Genomic DNA, 26,403 nt, shown 5'->3' with positions numbered 1-26,403 from the left:
TATGGTTTGCAGTAGTGTACAAGCATACCAGAAAAAAAAAAATAGTTGACCTTTGTTCCATGATTCTTAAATGTATAAGAATTAAATATCAAAAGAATCTGTCATCATAGAGAATTGAACAAATGTAGTGAACATGCTAGGGTGAAATGATGGCTGTTTCTATTTTTTATGGCTCAAGCTCCTGCTTCACTCCTTCACTTTCCTACAGTGGACCTTGGTCTCCTCTGCAATAGCTATTTCCTGTAAAATCCAAGGGAACATTTAAGTGGGAACAAAATAAGAACATGCTTGCAGTTAAGAAAATTTCATATAGTTCTTCACTATTTATATTGCAAGTACTAGTGTATGACAAGAAAAATGCATTAGGATTAGTGTCTTATAAAACACCCATGCCAGGATTATGAGACTATATTTATTTCCCTTACATTCTTAGATCGTATTGCAATTTATAGTTTTCTTGATTTTAATCACCCTTTTAACATTAACTATTCTTAGAAATATATGATTTGGATCTCTAGAAGTATATTTAAAGTATTTAATTTGCTCTCTATAAGTCTTGTGGGACTTTTATATGTATCTCATTTTCAGCAAAGAAAAATTCAATGTTTAAAATGTCAATTTTAATATTTTATCTTTCAAATCATTGACACATTGAAAGTATTCTGAACCTACAGCTGTTTGCCACATGCAAGTTCAGCCTGTGACCATCCCCATAAGATACCATTTATTAATTATCCATGTAAATTTGTTACACACCTCAGACATGCCAATTTTGTTTTACTCTTTATGGATAGATTTCAAAGATTCGGTTGTCATTCCAAAAGAGCATGCATAAATAAACAAAGAAATTATTCCACATGTATAATACACCACATCTTGTCTAAAAATAACACATTTAAATACTTAAGAGGGATTTGCATCTAATTAATCTTGAATGGTAATAAAAATTTTTACTTGCAATAGAATTATACTTTTTAGGTATCTCTGTAATGCTTCTATCCTCCCCAAAATGAGGATTATATCTCAGTTACTTTCGAACTTACTGAAACATGCAATGCAAATATATTTTTATATATATGATTTACCAAATAAATCATACCATATGCAGTTAATTAGTTCAAAAAGCACAACATTTGTGGTGGCTGTGGTTGACTTGCTGAAATTGAGATGTTACTTAGAGCACTGACGTGCCGTGGTCTGGTGGAGAGCAGAAGAATGAGGTGGTCTCTTATCTCAGAACTCTTCCTCGCACCACCACTGACTAATAATCATGTGACCTGGAAAAATGACAGACTCTCTGTGTGTCACGTCTTGTGTGTTTGTTCCCATGATAACAGTTACCCCAGGTTTCGTTTGGAGTGCATTTAAAAATAGTAGAAGAAAGTGACATGAACGTTTTGCCGGGCTTGTTTTTGCAGATGTTGATGAATGTGATGGGAACCACAGGTGCCAACACGGCTGCCAGAACATCCTGGGTGGCTACAGATGTGGCTGCCCCCAAGGCTACATCCAGCACTACCAGTGGAATCAGTGTGTCGGTGAGTGCACTTTTCTTCCTGAAAGTATCTCTGAATAAGATGAACAAATTGTGAGGGTTGAGATTTCAGTATAGCCTTTGAATTTTAGACTTTAAAACCAGGCCTTGAGACTGATGCATGGGGACTCATTCTGCTAGTGTGTATGTTTGAAAATATCTACAATAAAAAGTTTGTTTTTAAGTACATAAACGTTAACTAGAGGTTTCTTCATTTTAAATTTCTGCTAATTTTAAGTTTCTGAAGATGATGTTAAGAATCACCATCTTTGTTTGCCAAGGTCAGCCACTTTTTTGTCTGTAATTTGATATCTTTAGATTTCCCATCCATTCCCCTCATACGAATCTAAAGGAATTCACGTCAACTTAATGAGGACAGTCCATGTGTGCTCTCCTGTCACATAGATTTAATAAAGGATGGGAAGTGTTTTAAGGTCAAAAAAGTACCTACTTATAGCAAATGCTGTTGGCAACTCTAGACAGAAGTGTTTGTAAAATAAAATACATGGGCTCTCAGCTCTGTTCCTTGCATTGATAATAGTCACTGAAATTCTCCTTTTAAGGAACGATTGATCAAAGAGAACATTATTCTCTACTTGAATAGCCAGCTGACTTACTTAGCATATGCCTAATTTCTTTGCTCCATTTGGATGCCCTTCACAGACCCTCCAACCAACACATTTTGACGCTAGATGCTGCCATAACCGAGCAGAAAGGGGCACTGGGGTCCTTCAGAGAAATACCAGGGTGCTTCCTGTTTCTGTGTAGTAATTCAAATTACTTCCCAGGCTATTCACATATTGAATTATTGTGATCCACTAGATAAATTAGTCTTATTGTATCATTTGTGGTCTTCTCAAAAGAAATTTCTAATGACAGCTTAGTGAATTAAGAACAAAAAAATCAAGATAAATTTCAGTGGCGAGAAAATCATGCCAGGTCAAAGACAGACGCTTTACCACACCACGAATATACACTCATAGGAGGAAATGCAGAAACCAGTAAGTGATCAAAAGTTAAAGACAAGACAGTTTCAAAAAATTATTAAAATTACCAGTTAGGCAGTCAATCAAAATAACTTGATAAATTTAATTCACTTTTTTTCCTCTTCATAGAAAAAAGAATGTTGCAGAACTCCTTATCCCCAGATTTATTGATTCATAAACAAAGGCAAAGTCTTTAGAATATCAGGAACAATATTTTTTACATAGCTATTAAAATAATGTAAAACATTCTATAGGTTGCCTGTCCACTCTGATGATAGTTTATTTTGCTGTGCAGAAGCTCTTTAATTTAATTAGATCCCAGTTGTCAATTTTGGCTTTATTGCAATTGCTTTTGATGTTTTCATCATGAAGTCTTTGCCCATGCCTATGTCCTGAATGGTATTGCCAAGGTTTTCTTCTGGGAATTTTTTTTTTTTTTTTTAAGACGGAATCTCGCCCTGTTGCCCAGGCTGAAGTGCAGTGGCATGATCTCGGCTCACTACAGCCTCCACCTCCCAGGGTTCAAGTGATTTTCCTGCCTCAGCCTCCTGAGTAGCTGGGATTACAGGAGTCTGCCACAATTCCCGGCTAATTTTTTGTATTTTTAGTAGAGACAGGGTTTCACCACGTTGGCCAGGCTTGTCTTGAACTCCTGACCTCAGGTGATCCACCCGCCGGAGCCTCCCAAAGTGCTGGGATTACAAGCATGAGCCCGGCCTCATGCCCTGCCTCTTCTAGAGATTTTATGGTTTGCGGTTTTACTTTAAGTCTTTAATCCATATTGAGTTAATTTTTGTATAAGGTGTAAGGAAGGGGTCCAGTTTTAGTTTTTTGCATATGGCTAGCCAGCTTTCCCAGCATCATTTACTGAATAGGAGATCCTTTCCCCATTGCTTGTTTTTGTCAGGTTTGTCAAAGATCAGATGGTTGTAGATGTGTGGTTTTACTTCTGAGGTCTCTGTTCTGTGCCATTGGTCTATATGTCTGCTTTGGTACCAGTACCATGCTGTTTTGGTTACTTTAGCGTTATTGTATACTTTGAATCCATCTGATCCTGAGCTTTTTTTTGGTTGTTAGGCTATTCATTACTGCCTCAAATTTAGAACTTGTTATTGGCCTATTCGCGGATTTGACTTCTTCCTGGTTTAGTCTTGAGAGGGTGTATGTGTCCAGGAAATTATCCATTTCTTCTAGATTTCCTAGTTTATTTGCATAGAGATGTTTATAGTATTCTCTGATGGTAGTCTGTATTTCAGTGGGATCAGTGGTGATATCCCCTGTATCATTTTTTTTATTGTGTCTATTTGATTCTTCTCTGTTCTTTATTAGTCTGGCTAGTGGTCTATTTTGTTATTTTTTTCAAAAAGCCAGCTCCTGGATTCATTGATTTTCTTGGAGGGTTTTCCATGTCTCTGCATCTTTCAATTCTGCTCTCAGTTATTTCTTGTCTTCTGTTAGCTTTTGGATTAGCTTGCTCTTGCTTCTCTAGCTCTTTTAATTATGAAGTTAGGGTGTCGACTTGAGATCTTTCTAGCCTTCTGATGTGGGCATTTTAGTGCTATAAATTTCCCCTAAACACTGCTTTAGCTGTGGCCCAGATATTCTGGTACATTGTCTGTTTGTTCTCATTGGTTTCAAAGAACTAAAGAGCTTCTACACAGCAAAAGAACTATCATCAGAGTGAACAGGCAACCTGTAGAATGGAAGAAAATGTTTGCAATCTACCCATCTAATACAGGTCTAATACCCAGAATCTGCAAGGAACTTTCTGACACAGGTCTAATATCCAGAATCTGCAAGGAACTTAAACACATTTGTGAGAAAAATACAAACAACCCCATCAAAAAGTGGGCAAAGGATATGAACAGACACTTCTCAAAAAAGGACATTTATGCGGCCAACAAACATATGAAAAAAAGCTCAACATCACTGATTATTAGAGAAATGCAAATCAAAACCACAATGAGATACCATCTCATGCCAGTCAGAATGGCAATTATTAAAAAGTCAAGAAACAATAGATGATGGTGAGGCTGTGGAGAAACAGGAAAACTTTTATACTGTTGGTGGGAATGGAAATTAGTTCAACCATTGTTGAAGACAGTGTGGTGATTCCTCAAGGATCTAGAACCAGAAATACCATTTGACCCAGCAATCCCATTACTGGGTATATACCTACAGGAATATAAATCATTCTACTATGAAGACACATGCACATATATGTCTATTGCAGCACTATTTACAATAGCAAAGTCTTGGAACCAACTCAAATGCCCATCCATGATAGACTGGATAAAGAAAATGTGGTACATATATACCATGGAATACTATGCAGCCATAAAAAGGAATGAGAGTATGTCCTTTGCAGCGACATGGATGAATCTGGAAGCCATTATCCTCAGCAAACTAACACAGGAACAGAAAACCAAACACCACATGTTCTCACTCATAAGTGGGAGTTAAACAGTGAGAACACATAAACACGGAAAGGAAGGGAATAAACACATGGCGGGGCCTTTTAGGGGGTGGGGGGCAAGGGGAGGGAACCTAGAGGATGGGTCAATAGGTGCAGCACAGCACCATGGCATACTTACAGCTATGTAACCAACCTGCACATTCTGCACATGTATCCTGGAACTTAAAGTAAAATTTAAATAAATAAATAAAATAATTATATAAAACAATTTTATTATATTGCAATATTTATAAAATATGAAGCCCACCACTTTAGTAAATACCATGGACTTCTTGGTTAATTCCATAGACCTTAATCCAAAAGAATGATTCTCTAGTATTTCATATTGTGACAGCTTAAACAGAATTTTTTTTAAGGAGAACATAAGGAGAAATAGGAACATGCATGGAGTGCCAATTTAATTTCAAAGTTTTTCAGTTTCCTGAAGTTTTTGTTTCTAAACATGTAGCACAAAACTAGCTGCACAGGTTTCTACTAAATGTGGAAGCTCTGTTTAAAATAGTCTGACTTAAAATCAAGATGGTGTGGTGTATCCCAATTCCCCTTTATGAAATCCTGGGGTGGGCACTTTGACAAGGTAGTCACCCCCAGAGCAGCTCGCACTTGAGTCCAGCCAGAAGCCTGTTTGCCTTCTAATCAGGAGAAACTCCATGAGCAGAGGAATAAATGGTTTCAAAGATGAGTCTAAAACTAAAAATACATGAACAGATATCCCTAATTGCACGTATTAATTTGTAAGCTTGTTCTACTAAAATGGGTACCTCTATGCAGCAGGTGCCTGGGTACGACACATCAGGGATTTATTTCAACAGATTCTAGATTCTTCTGGGCAGCGTTGAGGAATCCAGCTTGTCTCTGATAAAATTGCTGACTTTCTTCCCTTGAATTCATGTAATGCCATTGGATTTTTAACTCAAATATATGGCAGAAATAGGGTGAAATACCCCTTCAGGAAACTAATAAAAGCAACAAGTTAGCAAAAGAAAAAGAATTAGTACAAAACGCAAATTAAAAAGCCACAAACATTTTTTATCTGTCACTACTTGTGTGAATATCTTCAGCCATTCATGTGATTGATGGGGGAATACAGAAGGAAGCATTTCAGACAGATTTCCTCAGGGCTGCTTGTCAGTGGTCAACACTGTTAGTCAATGCATCAGATAGTTTAAACCAGCAAAATTGTAAACCTATTATGTTACTAAACTTAACACCAGTTGGAGAAGAATGAAAGTTCTTTGAAAGTGTTAATGCTGAAAAAAGCTTTCAATTCAAACTAACACTTCAGGGAGTTTCCTGCCAGTTGTCACAGATAATTCACAACATTCTGGTAGATAGAGTGTACAGATGTAGGGAACATTCTCAACTATTTATAAGCATTAGAGTTATTCCAATACAATTATTCAGAATTGGAAATATGTAAATATTAACATTTGCATATGAAGAAAAATTATGTCTTCAAATATGAAGACTTTGTGTTTTAGTATTAGTAACTTCCAGTTGCTTCTATAGCCTGTTCACAATAATTCACACATGTTTTAGTGAGGCTTGAATCAGTTCAAACTATGTGTCAGACAGGAATATATTTAAGTCTATAAATTTTAATCATGATACACATTTATAGAATATAAATATGAGATATCATGGTGCTTGCAAAAATGTTACATATTTTTAAATATTCTTGTAAGTGATATGTTTAAATGTAATTTATTCAGTTAATTATTTTTGCCTGGTAATTTTTCTTCCTAACACAATGTCTAATGGTATATTCATGGCAGGATCATTTTATTAAATTGTAATCTAATTTAGATTCCCTGTTAGGAGAGAAACACTGCATAGGAATGTCAGATCTAATTATAAAAGCAGATGAGCCTTTGTGGCAGAATTCCAAGTCTCTTGTATATAGAAATAAAATAGCAGTTACAGTTACATCATATGTAGCCAAGTTACTGAGAATTTATTTATTGTATCTGCATTCTTCCCCTGCCATAAAGGCTAAGAATTTTCACATATTAGATAATCAGCATCTTTTATATTCAGTGATTAAGAAACCTACATTTAGTGGTCTCCTTTAATTCTGAGACTATCAGAATCATGATACAAAAATGTACCTAATAACATCTACCCTTTGAGTAACTTCTGTCCTATACTTAACGAAGTTTAATTTCCTGTCTGGGAGGCCTCTTCACTGAGAGCCCGTGTGCATCCTCCAGATCTCACTGAGCTGCTGCAGATCCCTCGCTTCCCCACTAGGTCCTGTGTCCTCCGCGCACGCCTACTTGCACATGGGCCTGTTTCCCTACGTGGGCTGAAATATATGCTTGTCACATATTAGGTAAACAGACACTCTTTGCTCCACATGGAGTCACAAGAATTGAAAGAATTCCATGGAACAGATGTGATTTGTTACCAGGGTGAAATTTGGATTATAAAAAAAGCCCAAAGAAGTCAAGCCGCGTGCTGTATATCAACCAGACAGTTAAGGCAAAATTATAATCTCCGAAGTTGAAAGCATAATCAGACTTTGATTTTGTGAAAATGATAATAGCAACTGAAAGTATAACCTATAATTATCCTGCTACCAGGTATTTATAGTATAATGTTAGTCATTAAGTGAGTAAAAGCTATGTGCTGGCTGATAGCTGGATGCAAACCTGCCTCAGAAGGCACAGTCTGCACCCAGTGGGTTCTCAAGCATTTTAAACTGAAGTAGTTGTTAGTTCAATTGATTTAATTAAATAGTGTTGATTTCCATTGTTTTCATTTAGGGTTTATGCATTTTTTTTTTTATGCTTTCTCCTCCTATATAATGAAGGTTTGGGGAATTGCTGGGGGAATGGATACAAATACTTACCGGGATTTTTAAAAATTGATATATCATAAACTTCTCCCTTTTAAAGTGTACAGGTAAATGGGTTTGTAGATTCTCACAAAGGTACGCAGTCATCGATACTACCCGTTTCAGAATATTCTCATCACCTCCAAAAGACACACGGTATCCAAGAGCGGTCATTTCCCATTTCTCCCCCACCGACAGGCCCTGGCAATTCATTTTCTCTCTATCTCTAAGGATTTGCCTAAAATATAGGCTTTTGAAGTAACCTTCTGTTAAGAGAATAGAGGAGTTATTCACTAGGCAAACTGCAAATATCTGTCCCCAAGGGCTGCAGACATATTTAGAAACAGTACAAACAGAAAAGAGCAAAGCAAGGGTTTTTTAAAGCCACAATTTAGGGGAATTATTTTCATTAATATGCTTTGCAAATCAGTCGTCAGAATAAGATAAAATACCGTGTTAGAGTTATTTCTGCCATAAAATCACAGGCACTTGAGACTCCAGACTTGTTCACATTTTGCTCTTGCCGGCTTCCCCGTGTAAGAGTTTCTTTCTTCGTTTCACTAGATGAGAATGAATGCTCCAATCCCAATGCCTGTGGCTCTGCTTCCTGCTACAATACCCTGGGGAGTTACAAGTGCGCCTGCCCCTCAGGTTTCTCCTTCGACCAGTTCTCCAGTGCCTGCCACGACGTGAATGAGTGCTCATCCTCCAAGAACCCCTGCAATTACGGCTGCTCCAACACGGAGGGGGGCTACCTCTGTGGCTGCCCCCCTGGGTACTACCGAGTGGGACAAGGGTAAGGCGGCCTTCAGCCTCACCACCCAGAGGAACACATGGTTCCTGAGTGAGTTCAGGCCACCCACCACTGCAGGGGAGAGTACAGTGTCTAAAAACCAAGCCGCAGAACCATTGATTAGAGCTCTTAGGGTATGCAGATAAACACCAAGAAAGCACACACGGACTGTGCTCAGGGTATAGGATTACTTCCTTTGCGATGAGCATAAAACTTGAATTTGTATGTAAATATCACTCTTTGCTCCTGTTATTAAGGGCGTGAATTGATTCAATCTGACCCAAGGCCAGAGACAAGCAGATGTTTAAAAATCCGGCTCACATGTTGCCATGGATACCTGGCTGTGAGGTAGAAGCAGAAATGGCCTTGCCACAGGTTCTTCTACAATTTCTGGAAGGTGCTAGCACAGTGATCACTGAGGAAGGAGTTTGTCCCTTTCTTTGCTCAGGTGGATTTTCTGTTGCACAGAGAGAGGATGGTTCCTAGTTTGATGTGGTGCCACTCAGCACAGGCCCGGCCCACGAGACAGGCTTCCCTCCAACTAGGCACACAGTCTCAAGTTCCAAGGGCTGTGGCCTAGGTGCTGGCCATTTGCATCCTTCCAGGAAGGCCGTGGTGCTCAGTGACAAAGAAGATGGGCATTTAGAGGTCAGTCCAGGTTGCCTTCTTTGAAAGGAGCATTGTGCAAGGCAGGGACTAAAAGGAATGGGCCAAGTCTGTCCAACAATAGTGTATGACAATACTTAAAACAAAAGGCTTGGTCTAGACAAAGGTCATTTAGAGCCAATTCATTGACTCACTAACCAAAATACAAGTTCAGAAATCTCAGTTTTTAAAGCAGGGAGCTTTGTTACAAGCAGCAAATACAGGTTTCAGGCCCCTGAAACAATGGAACCTCTCTTAGTGTTCTCTTTGGAAATTCATACCTTGCTTTTACCTTCTGGAGTTAATTATGCTCAGTACTTCAGTCTAATTAGGATTGAAAATTGGGGAAGCACGGGGCTCACCCTCAGGAGAATTTTGCTGTGTCAAAATAAGGGAAAATTTTATCTATTGTGTGTTAAAGAATTATAGGGGATGGTGGCTAATCCCTGTAATCCCAGTACTTTGGGAGTCTGAGGTAAGAGGATCGCTTGAAGGCAGAAGTTGGAGACCAGCCAGGGCAACATAGCAAGACCCTATCTCAACAAAACATTAAAATTTTAAAAAATTAGCTGGATGTGGTGGTGTGTGCCTATTGTCCCTGCTAATTTGGAGGCTGAGGCAGGAGGAGCTCTTGAGCCCAGAAGTTCGAGGCTGCAGTGAGCAAGATCGTGCCACTGTACTCCAGCTTGGGGAACAGAGCAAGACCTTGTCTCTAAAAGAAAAAGAGTTGCAAAGAGTATTAGGGTTTTATGTTTATGACTTTAGAGTTTGCTCTTTTGGTTTCGTGTTTCTGAAGAATCTGCTCTACCACTGGAAAACTATGGTCAAAGTCAGTGATAAAATCTAACAATACTTTGCTTTTTGCAAATAGCCACTGTGTCTCAGGAATGGGATTTAACAAGGGGCAGTACCTGTCACTAGATACAGAGGTCGATGAGGAAAATGCTCTGTCCCCAGAAGCATGCTACGAGTGCAAAATCAATGGCTATTCTAAGAAAGACAGCAGGCAGAAGAGAAGTATTCATGAACCTGGTCCCACTGCTGTGAGTACATCCCACTTTGTGTTGCCACAAAATTTTATCCATATGGAGTCATGTAAACAGTGCAGTTCATGTCGTTTTCAGCCTCATTCAAGTTAATCATACCTTGAATTTAATGGATAAATTAATGGACCCAGTATGGAAAAGACAAGTACATTAAAATGATTGAATTGTTAGATCAAAACACAAAACTTGGGAGAAAAAACTTTTTAAGATTCACAGTTTCAGAGCATTTTCTCTTGTTGTCGTTTTTGATTTATGCGAGAGGGTATGTCCATCTAGGAAAGAGTTATTTTTGCATGATTCAAAAAATGAAATTATTTTTAATTTGTTCAGTTCTGTTTTATAAATGCATAGCATACAAGACTGATTTTAATTTTCACTAGGAAAACCAAGTAGGTCTCATATTCTTTGATTTATTTATAAGACAGCTCTTCCTGCATTAAAAACTTTTGTCTTCCAAATCACTTGTATTCTTTAAGGAACTGAAGTTGGAAATTGCCTGCCGCTGGTATTTCCTTTCCCTAATGGCATTTTGGCAGTGTTTAAAGGGGTGGGCTGCAAACTACCTGGTTTTGGACATAATTCCCTGGCCCTCCCTATCTATTACCTCTGTTACATAGGGTGTGTTTATTTGACTTCTCTCAGCCTCAGTTTTTTCACCTGTAAAATGGGACTAATACTTACCTCTGAAGGCTGATGGAAGGGTTAATTGAATTGAAACATGTGAACTGCCTGGAACAATGCCTGACATATATAACCCACGTGTTCAGTTCCTGTCAGTGATGAATATCTCATATCTAGAGGTCTTGATGATTTTCCCAAAGATCTGAGACAGCATGAGGTCATCACTCACCACTCTTTGCAGTTAATATGACTGAGAAATTACCCCACCAAAAAACCTAATCAACAACTAGCTGGCTGTGTGAATTGAACAACTTGCTTCAGTTTTATGGGCCTCAGAAACTTTGTCTATATGACCTGACTTCTCTAGCCAAAAAGTTTATGATGCTATTTTGTAATAATAAATAAGTCAGTGTTACATTTACCTTAAGTAGACTAAGATACCCAACTGATGTTTAAGTTTGACAGTTGAGATATTCATCAAGTTCCCAAACTACAAATCCAGAAGTTCTGCTTATAAACTTTCCCATTGGGGTACTGGGATATAATCCTGCCTGAACACTGATGGGCACTTCTGGGTCACCATTGCCAAGCTCTTACTTAGCAGGTACCCAATCAAAGCACTGTGGGTTTTATCCTATCTTACTTAAATATCATTTGTACCCCTCCCAACCCTCTGAGCAAAAGTCAGACTTGGTTTATCTGGGCCCTGCCCCACTGGCTTTTACCAAAGATGCTGGTTCGAACTGGAGCCCTGAGAACTCTGCAGATCACTCACTCTACGTACCTCTGATAGCTCCCAGTAAACTCACTCATCATTCACTTACCTTACAAATCAAAGCTCAGCCTTCAGCCAGAAGATTCCCCTGGGCGCAGTCCCTGCTGATGCCCAACAGCAGTACTTCTCATTTTGACTTCAGAAAAAAAAGAAAAATCATTACCTAAATTTTCTTTTATAAAAATTATTAATTAGCACAATATTTCATAAACTCATCAAAAAATCTTGAAATGTGAACACTCTGTAGGCCCAGTCCTGTAACATTAATTACCTCGTTAAGGCTGAGTGAGAAGTCATAAAGATTTACAGGGCATTCTCGATGGAATTGGCCTTTTCTTCCAACTGACAAAAATGTACAATAGCCTCTTTCACAGCCACTGCTGGTAAGGAGAGTGCAGAAAGCGGGAGTGGGAAGCCACAGCCTGTCCTTGTGACCAAAACCCCTGCAGCTGATCTCTTTCTAGTCCTCTGCTTGTGCTGTAGAAGCTTGTCCCAAATCATTTCCTGTTCTTCCTCCAGGTTGAACAGATCAGCCTAGAGAGTGTCGACATGGACAGCCCCGTCAACATGAAGTTCAACCTCTCCCACCTCGGCTCTAAGGAGCACATCCTGGAGCTAAGGCCCGCCATCCAGCCCCTCAACAACCACATCCGTTATGTCATCTCTCAAGGGAATGATGATGGCGTCTTCCGCATCCACCAAAGAAATGGGCTCAGCTACTTGCACACGGCCAAGAAGAAGCTCATGCCCGGCACGTACACACTGGAAATCACTAGCGTCCCTCTCTATAAGAAGAAGGAGCTTAAGAAACTGGAAGAGAGCAATGAGGATGACTACCTCCTAGGGGAGCTTGGGGAGGCTCTCAGAATGAGGCTGCAGATTCAGCTCTATTAACCCTTCACAGACTTGGGCCCAGGCTCAAATCCTAGCACAGCCAGTCTGCAAGAAGCATTTGAAAAGTCAAGGACTAATTTTAAAGAGGAAAAATAATAATAACTCTGTTTCTTTCCTCCCTGACTTAGACTTTGAATGTTGACCCTCACAGGGAGGGATAATTTAGACTCTGGTATGGCCAAAGATTTGAGCACAAAGGCAACCGTGGTTACTGTATTTTTTATATAACTTCATTTTAAAATATATTAAAAGAAACCTAAATGTTCAAGATATCAGCATATGGCACTAAATGCACAAAAATAATGTGAGCTTTTTTTTTTTTTTTCCTGTTAGCAGTCTGTAACACTTTGGGTATTTTGCTATAGTTGCTAATTAAAAAAATATAGATGTTTATTTATTTTTAATGCAGTAATATATGGAGAAATGAACAAACTATGTAAACAAAAAGGGAAACTCACTTGTTTTTCTTTAGATTTATAAATTTGAGCTATTTCTTTTAGAGGTGCTTTTTAAAAATCCAATAGATACAAGAGATGTTTCCTTTGGTTTTCTGCCAGTCATCCAGCTGATACACACCTGATGATTTTAAAGAAAGCCACACAGAGCTGAATGGGCAGTGTAATCAATAATTTAAAAGACGTGAATGTCATTAGATCCTTTATAACGTAGATCGAAGCCAAAGCAGCTCATTTGTGACAACATTTCACATCACCAGACACACCAGGCAACAGAAGATGAAGCACAACCACTGTAGCAAAATACCTTGACTGCTTGTGAGACCATTAGCATTGCAGGCCAAACCGTACTGTATTTCCTTCTCATAACCTCAAGGAACCACATGTGCTACCCACAACACCTCATTCTTACCCAGGGTGCGCTGCGTACTCATGGTACTGTAGGCAGCTGAAGAACCGCCGTTCCTTTGAAAGGGAACACCTGGCGTTCTGTAGTGTTTCGTGCTGTCTTAGACAATGGTGCATTTATTATGTTCAAGTTATTTCAGGATTGCCATATGTGCAAACAAATCATGCAGTGCAGCCAAGGAATATATGTTGTTGTTGTTGTTGTTTTAAACCCATTTTTTTTTTTAGAATTTTCATTAATACTGTAGTTATACACCATATGCCTCGTTTTATAGCCTATTGTGTATGAAAGATGTTTGTACAATGAATTGATGTTTAGTTTGCTTTAGTCATTTAAAAAGGTATTGTACCAGGACGTGCTATTAAGAGTACGTATCCATTATTCTTCTCAACCCAAGAACCTGTTCCCCTGGACCAGTGACCAAACCTCATATGTGAAATGGCCAAAGCACACGCAGACTCCCGGTTGTTCCTCTCAAACCTGTGCTGACCAAAGACGAATAACCAGTCATACCCAGTGTTTTGAGGTTTTATTGTTTTTTTTTTTTAACTAAAAAATAAAAGGAACAGTGTAAATTTGTAATCAAGAGTTTGTGAGGAAAAGCTTATGGTTTTTGGTTTTGTTTGTTTTTTTAGGTCTATGTATCAAATATGACACTTTTCTTGCAATAAAGCTTATTTTGGGGTAATTTTCTGGCTGAAAATTTTATGAGACCACAACCCCTGTTGTATTTGTGGGAGGGGCTGGGAGCTTTGCCTGTGGGAACCTGTATTAAAGTAACAGACAGAGAGCCAGACACACAGGAAAATAAAGGAATGCTGGCAAATCTGTGAAGCAAAGTCAACGTGTGTTCAACTGATGATTATGATTTGAAGTTACGTTCAAATAGAAGGACATAAAGTCATTTACTTCTGCATAAATTCTAAACTTCCTGGGACCCATCTTTCTGGAAACTTCAAAGAATTTCTTCCCTTCATGCTAATGCCCCCTTAAAGTATCCATGAGGAAGTGAAACGTTCTTTTAGAGAATCTTACTTCTTTAAGGTAGAAATTTCCCAAACTCAAGTTTTTAATTTAAGGTAATAGTGGGCATACCCCAGGCCAAAAGGCATCTTCAAAAATAATCCAAACCTTATCTCTTAAAATGATGTATACTTTATTCAGTGGAGAAGTGGATAGATTTAACAAGTATTTAACATGAACTCTCTCTGATACACTGCTAAAACAAGCACAGAAATGTTTCCAAGACTCTTAGAGATTAATTTAATACATGGTTTAAGAATTTATGTGCTTAAATTTTTTATCCAAGGAATAAGTAAACAAGGAAATATTGTGACTGATCTTAATGCTGTTCTTTGCCAATCAGAAATTAGCTGCATGGAGTAAGAAAAGTATTTGCCTCAAGGCATCCTTTAAAACTTAACATGCGTATTCAGTTTCATCTGGCATCTATTACTGGTACAGCATGAGCACTGTAATATGAAATTACCTGGAACCAAATTTGACTCTAGCCTTGAGAGTTGAGCAACAACATTTAGTTTATCTTCAACTTGCTCCTAAAGAAGTTTGAGAATCCACATCCTTTAGGTGCCTTACATAGAAGATCAAAAATTGATGAGGGGTTTACAGAGAATAATGACATAGAAGGAAATGACCACTGCAAGACACTCCCAGGAGGAAATGTCTCAGGTACCTTTGATAGCTTTGTTGCCATTTTCTTACTGTGAACACTGACACAATCACGATGAATTTGTCTTTCTCATAATGAACTGCTAATGATATTTTCTGCACTATTTTGTCATTCCCATGAATGTCCCATTTGCCCCAGAAACTACTCTGGCTAAGTTATAGAAAATCTTGCAGGAAAGTAAAGTGTGATATAAGCCCAGACACATAAACCAAATCCACTGGGCACATGCGTTAGTTAATAAGCAATAATTTGGTCTTTAGCTGACATGAATTCTTTTTCTATTTGTATTTAAATTTGGAGTTTTAAAAAATGTAGCTCTGTTTAGTACCTTTTGCTTTTGCTACTTACTTGTGGTAGATAAAATTTGGGTATTTTTGTGCATGAACATTGAATAAAATTCAGGGACAAAACGTTTAGAGTTACACTAAATTCAAACATCTGCCTTTTTGCATTATCTAGGAATACTAAACAGGATAATTCATACAGTCTTTCTCTTTTAAATACTCTAGGGTTTTATTTTGCATTAATTGCCTTCCTGGTTCACAGAATAAACACTTGGGGTTGAGGATGGGAAATACGACAAAAAATTATAGAGCATCAGTCTACTGGAGTCCTACAAACATTTAAGGAAACAAGGTAATTCATATATCACATTGAAGCATATGAAATTTGCTGTTATTTGGCCATGTTTCACCTACAAAATGGCAATTTTATGTGGTTCAATTTAATAGTTCAGAAATACGTTCTTCAAGAATAGACTAGAAATGTGAACATATCCTTTCTCTTCAAAAGACAGTAATCCATTCACTCCTTTCTATGCCATTGTTGGCTCATTTGTACCCCTAATTTACAGTAGTCCACAAGAAAATATACGCAATTTATTCAAACAACCACTCTTTTTCAAGCTCTAAAACACTGGAAAGAGTAAATCACACACCTTTGGGACGTCAATGGGATTATGGAAGCTGTTCAAAGACAAAGACAAGTCCATTGGGAAAGGCTGGAATATAGCATAGTGTTTTGTGTTTTTTTGTTTTTGTTTTTTCTTTTAAAAAGTAAAGGAAAAACTTGAGGAACTTTTACTTCTTGAGAGAGAAGAAAAGATGGAGATTCATTGCCACCCAACAGGAAGTAAGGGTGTCAACCATGTCTGCAATCTCATCCCAGCCTGAATATTGATTCCATTTTTTTTTTAAACACGCTTGCTTTCTCAAATAGATACAAAGCCATGGTTTTCTTGATCAACAGGAAGTACATGTTTCTGATCCCATGTCCTTTAAAATTATTTCAGTGTACAGAGCAGTGGAGTCCTAAAATACAATGTGAAGAAAGTTCTCTGAAAAGGAATTTGAAGAAAAGAGACTTTATTCCAGTGAATAGTTTGCAAACTGGGAAGATAACAGTTTCAGTGTAAAACAAAGGTGTGTTCCAGAAAACCGAAGATTCAGATTTTATAGCGAAAGGTCGTGCCCAGGTTCCCAATCAGGTTCATTTATGCAAATGAAGTATTCAAAATTGCTTAGTTCTGACTGGTTGACACAGATGAGTCCTGATTTGTCAAAATAGCTGAGCCCTGATTGGCAGGGGGACAGGTGAGCTCTGATTGGTTGGTTTCCAACTCCCAAACCCGAAGTCTCTGTCAAATGCTTCTTTCAAAGGGTTGATGGCAGCAGGGTTTCTGGCCACAGGTTATTTTGGCACCTATAAGGTATCCTTTCTGTGTCAGATGTTTTGCTAAGCTAAATTAAATGCTGGGTGTTCATTAAATGTCTAGATCATTTCCAGGCAAGATGTAATTCCCTGTATGCCCTGGTCGACAGAAAGTGTGGATTATCCATGGATTCCCCATGACTAACTCAAGCGAGTTAAAACAGAACCAGGCAGCTGTGGCTGGGTGAAGGTCATGTACTTTGTGTTCTTAGAAAGATGTAAATGCACCTCCCTGACTATAATCAAGCCAAACCAGTTTCCGTGGTAGGTGCCAAGATAAACTGTGGTCGGACACATGATGCCTACTGGCCCTTTGAAAGGAGCAGCTGACTTCTGGTTTTGAGCTCATCTACCCTGGCCAATCAGGGCTCAGTTGTATTGACCAATCAGGACTCAATTGTGTTGACCAGTCAGAACAAGTTTCAATACTTTATTTGCAAAAATGGTCCTCATTGGGAACCTGAGTAGGACCTTTTGCTATTTCAAATCTGAACCTTCTCTTTGTGCTCTGAAACCACCTTCATGTTACACCAAAAGCTGCATCTTCACAGTTTGCAAATTATTACTGGAATAAAATCTCTCCTCCAAATTCCTTTTCAGAGAATTTTTATTCACATCGTTCAATTCAATTCAATCATTCAATTCACCCACTCAAGCAGTATTATCTTTTAGTTAAAAGAAATAAACTTTCAGCAGACCTGAATTTCAATTCCTTCTCCGTGGACAAGTTACATAACTTTTCTGAGACCTGGTTTCTTTCTTAGGATGATCTTTCCTTACACTGTGGCTGAGAGGGTTGAATGAGATAGTACAGGCAACGCCATTAGCATAGGGCCCAAGCAGATAGCACACATTCAGTAACTGTGAGCTGCTCTTCTTCCTCCTTCTACTCATCTTACTACCATCACTAGTAGAAGAATGAGCTCACATATCCACACAAAGCTCCTTTCTAAGCATGGCCTGGAACTACTGCTGTGTCATGGAATTGTAGGAACACATCCAGATAAATGGCAATCAGGAAAATTTTCTAAGTGGCCTGAACCTTTAGAAGTCCTGACGTGGTCATGAGCGTTTATCGTCTCTACATCACTCTGCCCTTAACAGAATTGTAGGCATGATAGGTCAAGCTACAAATGCAGCGGGAGCCCTCCCATCTATAGACCCCCAGGAAACGAACCAATAAGGAGAATATGGGCATCTGATCATCCTTTTGAGATGATTTAGTATCGTTCAATGTTAGCACTAGAAAGGCTTTAGAGGGCCGGCACAGTGGCTCATGACTGTAATCCCAGCACTTGGGAGGTCAACACGGGTGGATCACTTGAGGCCAGGTATTCAAGACCAGCCTGGCCAACATGTGAAACCTCATCTTTACTAAAAATACAAAAAATAGCCGGGAATGGTGGCGGGTGCCTGTAATCCTAACTACTCAGGAGGCTGAGGCAAGAGCATCGCTTGAACCTGGGAAGCAGAGGTTGCAGTGAGCTGAGATCACACCACTGCACTCCAGCCTGGGCAACAGAGTGAGTAAGACTCCATCTCAAAAGAAAAAAAGAAAGGCCTTTAGAAATCCAATCCTGTTTATAGGTTTACAAATGGGGAAAGTAAGGCCCAGAGTTGTAACACAGTTCATTGCAAAGCTAGTTTCTATCGAGGTGAGACAAGAATCCTGGTTGCCTAGTTGCAGTGTGGTTCTATTCATATTTCCACTACATGGTAAGCCTATTTGGATCTCTTTTAAACCCTAAGATATAGGCCAGTTCCCATGGTTTTGGCTCATCTTGAATCCAAAAATATTTTCCAAGCACCATTCAAGCACTGCTTTTTGTTTTGTCTCTCCCACTGTCTGTGTAACTGCTCCCAATCTCTTATAAACCAGAGATTTGTGTATGCACTGAAATGCCAAGATATTGGCTGCTACATAGTAGGCCCCACCCCAATCCTGTACTTCTGTAAATACATATTAGAGCCCTGGCTCTCAAAGGGTTAAACGTTTTATTTAAACCAGACCTTCAAAACTTTAAAAACACATACACATTTGTTTTACTAAAAATGCTTAAGGAAAGTACACTAGTTGCTTGTGTTGCTTAATTGTCATTTTTTTTTTCCTTTTCCTGAGAGCCTAAAAAAGATATTACTAGATTAAGTTGGCTTACTTTCGAAATAGCCAAGAACCAACGGCTCCCATTAGTCACCCCCATTAGGGCTGCAGCTTATATGTCAGGATGTAGTATAGACATTTTCCAGAAGAAAACAGGAAAAATGCTTTACATGATTTTTAGAGCAAGCTATAGGGAAAGTTAACATTAATAGCCTTTGCCAGACAGCTACTGCTACATGTGTGAGTTCCATTAATGAAATAACAGTAGAAGCTGTGAATGGTCAGTTGCTAATAATCTGTAAAAAAAAAAAAAAAAAAAAAAAAAAAAAAAAAAAAGTAGGCTTTTGGTATGCTTAAGTTGCCTGGGTTTCCGCCGTAAGGCCACCCCCTTCCTCCCACACTACCTGACCTCAGCTTCCCTACACTGATGGAACCTGCTCCTGTAGGAGTGGATTTAGAGCCTCAGGCTTGTGCATTTGTGATCTTCAGGCCTAAAGCAGGGTCCTAAGACCCATGACCATGTACTAGAACTTGGGACTTCACCCTGTTATGAGCCTGTGTCTTAGTCATTCTGGTAAACTTCACAGAGCCAAGGACAGAAAATAATAAATGAATGAAGGGAGGGAGAGGATTTTGACTCTCTTCACAGTGAAGACCTATGGACCAACACAGGAAATTGGACCTTATCCAAGGAGCGGGTGGTATCAGAGTCATGATTTTACTGGAAACCCTCAGAACAGGTTTCTGGAGATCATCCTGGAGGTATCTTCCCATCTTCTAGAAGGACTTTCTTGATTTATTCTGCTTTTCTCCACCTTTCTAGAGAACCCCTTAGGTCTCCCCCAAGGTGAGAGAAGATTGAAGAGGCTGTTGAAGCAAGCTGGCTGCAATCTTGACTTGTCCCATGAGGATATCCTTGATCCAAACCTGGACGGAGGTTCATACTGCTTCTGTAGAATTCTGGGTTTGGGAAGTGGTACAGTAATTTCTCTTCCAAGAGACATTACACAGTTCTTATTTCTGGAACAACTTGATTAAATGAGAATCTGTTGGGTATTACCCAGACCTAAATGATTTTCCCTCCAAAACCTTACAAATAATCAAAGAAACAAGCAAGACAGCCAGCCACAAAGAAACAAGATAACCACATGTTATAAGATAGCGTGTGCTTAAGGGCCATAGTGGATGTCTCAGACAAATGACCCCAGACTCTTGGAAAATGGAGTGGTCAGTGAAATGCAGAGTGATGGGAGATTTCCTGGAAATGCTGGGGCTTGAGCTGGATCTTGTAGAATGAGGCAGTTTGGGATACATGGCAGAGAGTAAGAACGAATTTCCCAAAAGATAGAACAACATGAACAAAATGTTGTAAGTCATAATGTGAGTGGTATATTGGAACACAAAGAAGAGTTAAATCCGTGGGCCTGCCGGGTGCAGTGGCTCACACCTGTAATCCCAGCACTTTGGGATAACAAGGTGGGTGGATCACTTGAGGCCATGAGTTCCAGACCAGCCCGGCCAACATTGCAAAATGCATCTCTAATAAAAATACAAAAATTAGCCGAGCATGCTGTCACATGCCTGTAATCCCAGCTACTCAGGAGGCTGAGGCAGGAGAATCACTTGAACCCAGGAGGCAGAGGTTGCAGTGAGCCAAGATGGTACCACCGCGCTCCAACCTGGACAACAGAGCCAGACCCTATCTCAAAAAACAAAACAAAACCCATGGGCCTTAACTGATGGTACCATGAAGGAAAAAGATGATTAGGAAGGGTGGGGCCCAGGTATGAATGTCGCTGAAGGACATTCTAAACCATTTAGACTTTATCCTGTAGTCCATAGCTAATGAGGAATCATTGGTGTATGGTTGAGAATAGATTAAGGAAAGACGGTCTAGAACCAAGACCTGGCAACTTCCCACATCTAGAAGAACAGAAGGAGATTTGTCACAACATCTGAGAGAGAGATAAAGTAAAGAAGTAGTAGTAAAATCAGAAGACAGGGGTGATGTCAAGGATGCCTAGATAGAAAGATGTATTAGTCTGTTCTTGCATTGCTATAAAGAAATACCTGAGACTGAGAAATTTATAAAGAAAAGAGGTTCAATTGGTTTATGGTTCTGCAGGCTGTATAGGATGCATAGCAGCTTCTGGGGAGGACCCAGGAAACTTTCAATCATGGCAGAAGGGATAGCAAGCATGTGTTACATGGCCAGAGCAGAGCAGGAGGAAGAGAGAGAGGAGGGGAGGTGCCACACCATTTTTTTTTTTTTTTTTTTTGAGACAGAGTCTCACTCTGTTGCCCAGGCCAGAGCACAGTGGTGTGATCTCGGCTCACTACAACCTCTGCCTCCCAAGTTCAAGTGATCCTCCTGCCTCAGCCTCCCAAGTAGCTGGGATTACAGGCATGTGCCACTGTACCTGGCTAATTTTTGTATTTTTAGTAGAAATGGGGTTTCACCATGTTGATCAGGCCACACGCTTTTAAATAACCAGATCTCCTGAGAACTCTATCACGAGAACAGCAGGAGGGGGATGGTGCTAAACCATTAGAAACCACCCCCATGATCCAGTCACCTCCCACCAGGCCCCACCTTCAGCATTGGGGATTACGTTTCAACATGAGATTTGGGTGGGGACACAGATCCAAACCACATCAGAAGGTATTTGAGAAAAACATCTTCAAAATTTTTTGCTAGTAAGATGAAATCTTCTCCTTTCCCAACCATATCTGTTTCTCACACCCTCCAATCTTCAACTCTTCCTTCACTTTAGTCACTTTGTTGCAAGCAATGACAGAACAGTGTACATGATTCTTGCCCATAAATTAAAATGAGAGGTAGCATGGGAGAGAAGGAAAAGAGGGTAGTCTTTGGGGCAAAAAAAACAATAGGGTTTGTATCTTGGATGCCACTCAATTGCTGTGTGGTATTAGTCAAGTTATGTTCAGTTTTAAGTATTTTTTTAAACAACATACCACCAGTTTTGTTTTGGGTAACTACTCACCACCATTACATAAAGTCATACTAGGACTTAAGAGCTTCTGCTCTCCTGGGTTGGATTTCTGTATCCCTGGAATTTGAATTTTGAGCAGAATAATACAAGAGCAGATAACAGATCTTGCATTCATCCAAGCAGCACCCTAATCAAACTATGAGTCAGTTCTTGCCATCTAGACCCCAGAAGCTGACCCATTCCATCTTCTTTCTAAGCCTGATTTTTCAGTTTTTACAAAATTATCTGAGCTATCCCACATCCTTGGAATCAATTACTTTTATTGTCAAAATAAGTTGTTGCTTACATCCAAAAAACTCTAAACAATATCTATCCTACATTAGGATTGTTTTGAGGTTTAGCAATATAGGATACTCTGGCCGGGTGTGGTGGTTCATGCCTGTAATCCCAGCACTTTGGGAGGCCAAGAAGGGAGGATTACCTGAGGTCAGGAGTTTGAGACCAGCCTGGGCCACATGGAGAAACCTCGTCTTTTCTAAAAATACAAAATTAGCCTGGCATGGTGGCGCATGCCTGTAATCCCAGCTACTCAGGAGGCTGAGGCAGGAGAATTGCTTGAACGCAGGAGGTGGAGGTTGTGGTGAGCCGAGATCACACCATTGCACTCCAGCCTGGGCAACAGGAACAAAACTATGTCTAAAAAAAAAAAAAAAAGTTAAAAAAAAATTAAAAGAAAAAAACAGGAAATATGGAATACTCCCACCCTCCCACCACAGGACCTAGAATATAGTGTCATAGACTGCTAGCTTCTCTACTGATGTCACGAAGTAGCCCTGAATTTTCCCCAGTCCCTTCTCCTGTGTCCCCTATTACTGTGAATAACTAAGCCAGGATGGTTCTGCAGTTCACAAGAATTTTGTCGCCTTTATTTATTATTTCTTGCATCCTCCCCAACTCTAGTTTGGGAAGGATGGAGTTAGGTAAGGCTGTGCTAGACTTAGTCCCAGGAGAAGTAACCCAGAGGCTGGCCTCTTGTTTCCTGAGCCCTCTTGTTTCCTGAGCCCTTGCTGGAGAAAGCTGGCCTGTTCTGCCAGGGAGTTTGCTCTTTGCATTTCACAAAGGACCTAGGAATGCCAAGAGAGGAACCACTCATGAGCCCCAAGGATTATGCCCAACAGTCCCAAGAAGGGTCAAAATAGCCCAGCTAAGCAAGAGAAAAAGAAATCAAATGCTGTAGCTTTATGTCAGCCACTTGAATTAGGTGGGTTTCTTTCCATGCTGTCATCCTTTGCTCTTCCTGCAATACCCTGCTAAACCATTCCATGGGCTGATTGAGTACATGCATGTGAAGCTTTATGTGGAATAAATAATTACACAAGACATTTTTGGAAGAATAAACGCATTTGGCCTAAGAAAACCAATTCACATCTTAAAGAGCCAGCTTCTCCAAATGCCAGTTCTGTCAGCTAACTTTCTCCAGCAACCTGGCAGTTTAATTCTTCACCCTTGTCTCGTTGGCCACACTACACACAAATGGTTTTCAGAGTAGGGAAAAAAATGTTTTCCGGTGTCTGTTTTAAATTTGTTTTTATCTACTTTATGTGTCTAACTTTGTCCTCATATTTGTTTTACAGCAAAAACAAAATAGAGGAAAGATATCAACTATGTCCCTAAAAGTTTATACAAGTTCCTTTTTGCTGTTGATAATAAAAGCAATTCTGTTTTATAGCATAGATCCTGTCCATAAACTACAAACATCCACTTCCCTCTCTTCCTTCAAATCTCTTTTGAGGGCTGATGAAGGGATAGCCAGTGACATTGTGAGGGTCCCTCAGGGTCCTTCTCATAGCAGGCATTTCTATACAGTCTATCTGCGGGACCACAGAGGCTGTGAGGAATCTAATCGCCCACTCACTCTTTGAAGGAGGGAAATGAAAACACACTTTGATCAGAGAGAGCCAGGATGAGGAGATGTTTCCCTTAGCCCAGTCCTGATTCCATCTGTTAGCTGCTCCTCCCTTACAAGCCCTAAAACAAGTCACGCCTCCTCACGTAACATATATACCTGAGTACGAGACAACCTCAAGTATTTTCCCAATTGAGACTATTAAAAAGAGAAAGAAAGTGAGTTTGGGGCTGAATTAAAACTATAAATTTTATAAATTGTATAAAATAACTTTTTACTTTCCATGTATCAATATAATTCCACACCTATTTGAAAATTATATCATATCTAAAATAATATGATTTAAAATGTTTTATTTTTCTATATTCATATTTTACAAGCCAATTTTATTTAAATTCCTTGTATGCATCTTTGATGCATGTTCTGCACTTTTTAAACAATTTAACACAGATTTCCAAACATGCTATTTCCACTGTTTACTAAATTGCCTGATATACAGCACTTTTCTAATGAGGCTGTACTGCAATTTTTTCAAGCTACAAGTGCTCATTTGCATAGCATTAGGACAGTTGATTATTCTCATTTATCTTATAAATTCAATATCTTCACAAAGAAACCACTCACCATACTGGCTTTTTAAAATGATCATTAAAAAGCTTCTATAAAAGATGATCTGAGACTTGCAATTTTGATATTGTACTGTGGGAATAATGACTAAATCGGAAGTAAATTTATTTGCTTTAAAACAAAAATAGACAAGGCCTTTAACGTTCACAGTTAGCATTAATTGGGGTCATCTCAGGATAACATATCTTCTCCAACACTGCATTTTATTCACAGTGAAGTTATTGAGTGAAAACCCCATAAAATAAGGAACTTGTAAAATCAACACATAAAGCAACATCCTGCAATATATGCTTGATCAAATACAGTATCATAAACTTAACATTTATATACATTAACAGGTAAACCAAAAAACAGCAATTAAACTTAATGTTCATTACACCAATAAATCAACAAAGAAACAGTAATTTCATGGTTGGAGGTTATTAATATTATTTCGTATGTTTAATGAGAAGAAGGTTTTTTGGCTTATTTCTTTAACCAATCTGAGAATCTTTGATTTTTTAAAATAACATTTGCTGTTCATTTTTTAATATAAAAATGACCAAAACAATTCACTGTAGATTCGGGAAAAAATAAGTTGTGATAGGCAAACTAACAGCCATCTCTCTAGAATGTCCACACCAAAATCTCCAGAACCTATGAATATGTTTCCTTACATGACAAAATGAACTTTGAAGATGTGATTAAGGATTTTGTGATGATGGATTTTGAAATGAGGATATTATCCTGTATTATCCAGATGGGCCCAGTAGAATCACAGGAGTCCTTAAAAGCAGAGAACCAGCCAGGCACAGTGGCTCAGCCTGTAATGCCAGCAATTTGGGAGGCCGACGTGGGCAGATCACGAGGTCAGGAGATGGAGACCATCCTGGCTAACGTGGTGAAACCCTATCTCTACTAAAAATACAAAAAATTAGCCGGATTAGCCGGGCTTGGTAGTGGGCGCCTGTAGTCCCAGCTACTCGGGAGGCTGAGGCAGGGGCATGGTGTGGAATGAACCCGGGAGGCAGAGCTTGCAGTCAGCCGAGATCGCGCCACTACACTCCAGTCTGGGCGACAGAGCAAGACTCCGTCAAAAAAAAAAAAAAAAAGTAAAGAACCTTTCCTGGCTATGGAAAGAGAGATGTGAGGACAGACAAAGAATTAGACAGATGCAGTGTGAAAAGGACTCAACCCATCCTTACTTGCTTTGAAGATGGAGAAAGGCGACTGATTAGACTCCTGTGGCTACTGTAACAAAACGTCACAGACTATGTGACTTAACATAATATATATTGATTGTCTCACACTTCTGAAGTCCTGAAGTCCAAAATCAGGATTTCAGTGGGGTGATACTCCAAAATCTGTAGGGGAGAATCTTCCCTTGCCCCCTCCTGGCCTCTGTTTGTTTGCCAGAAATCCTTGGCATTTCTTGGCCTGCTGCTTCCAACATGACACCCTTCCTTTGTATATCTGTCTCTGCACCTCTTCTCTTCTTATGAGGACACCAGTCATATTGGATTAAGGGTCCACTCTACTATAATACAACTTCATCTTAGTTTACACCTTCATTACATCTATAAAGACTTTGTTTCCAAATAAGGTCACTTTCACAGATACCAAGGATTAGGACTTCAACATATCTTTTCTGGAGACACAGTTCAACCAACAAAAGGGGCCATGAGCCAAGGAATGTAAGTGGCCTCTAGCAGCTGGAATAAGCAAAGAAACACATTCTCTATCAGAAGGTCAAGAAAAGAACACAGTGCTACCAACACCTTGATTAAAGTCCAGTGAGACTCATGTTAGACTTTTGACTTGTAGAAGTGTAAGATAAACTAGTGTTGCTTAAGCCACTGAGATTGTGGTAATTTGTTACAGCAGGAATAGAAAAACAATACATAAGTACTCAGAGTTTTTATGAAGAATTATTATGAGGCCAGGCATGGAGGCTCATGCCTGTAAT

At 39.3% G+C, this 26,403-nt stretch overlaps 1 protein-coding gene across 2 annotated transcripts in view; it reads left to right on the top strand.

The window, feature by feature from the left end:
• The window catches only part of FBN2 (fibrillin 2), a 269,631-nt gene extending 255,473 nt beyond the window's left edge, over nucleotides 1-14,158 (top strand). The window contains exons 62-65 of one of the 2 annotated variants that reach the window (XM_003900063.4): nucleotides 1,419-1,538; nucleotides 8,397-8,628; nucleotides 10,142-10,313; nucleotides 12,232-14,158. In XM_003900063.4, coding sequence (XP_003900112.1) covers nucleotides 1,419-1,538; nucleotides 8,397-8,628; nucleotides 10,142-10,313; nucleotides 12,232-12,606 — 899 coding nt within the window. In that variant the 3' untranslated portion in view covers nucleotides 12,607-14,158. The remainder of the gene's footprint in view (nucleotides 1-1,418; nucleotides 1,539-8,396; nucleotides 8,629-10,141; nucleotides 10,314-12,231) is intronic. The other variant, XM_009209018.4, reaches the window with a different exon arrangement.
• The last annotated feature ends 12,245 nt before the right edge of the window (nucleotides 14,159-26,403 follow it).

Source organism: Papio anubis, chromosome 5 (genome assembly GCF_008728515.1).
Source record: "Papio anubis isolate 15944 chromosome 5, Panubis1.0, whole genome shotgun sequence".
NCBI classification, from domain to species: Eukaryota; Metazoa; Chordata; class Mammalia; order Primates; family Cercopithecidae; genus Papio; species Papio anubis.
Note: the sequence above shows the minus strand (reverse complement) of the source record. Positions and strands in the feature narration are given on the sequence as shown.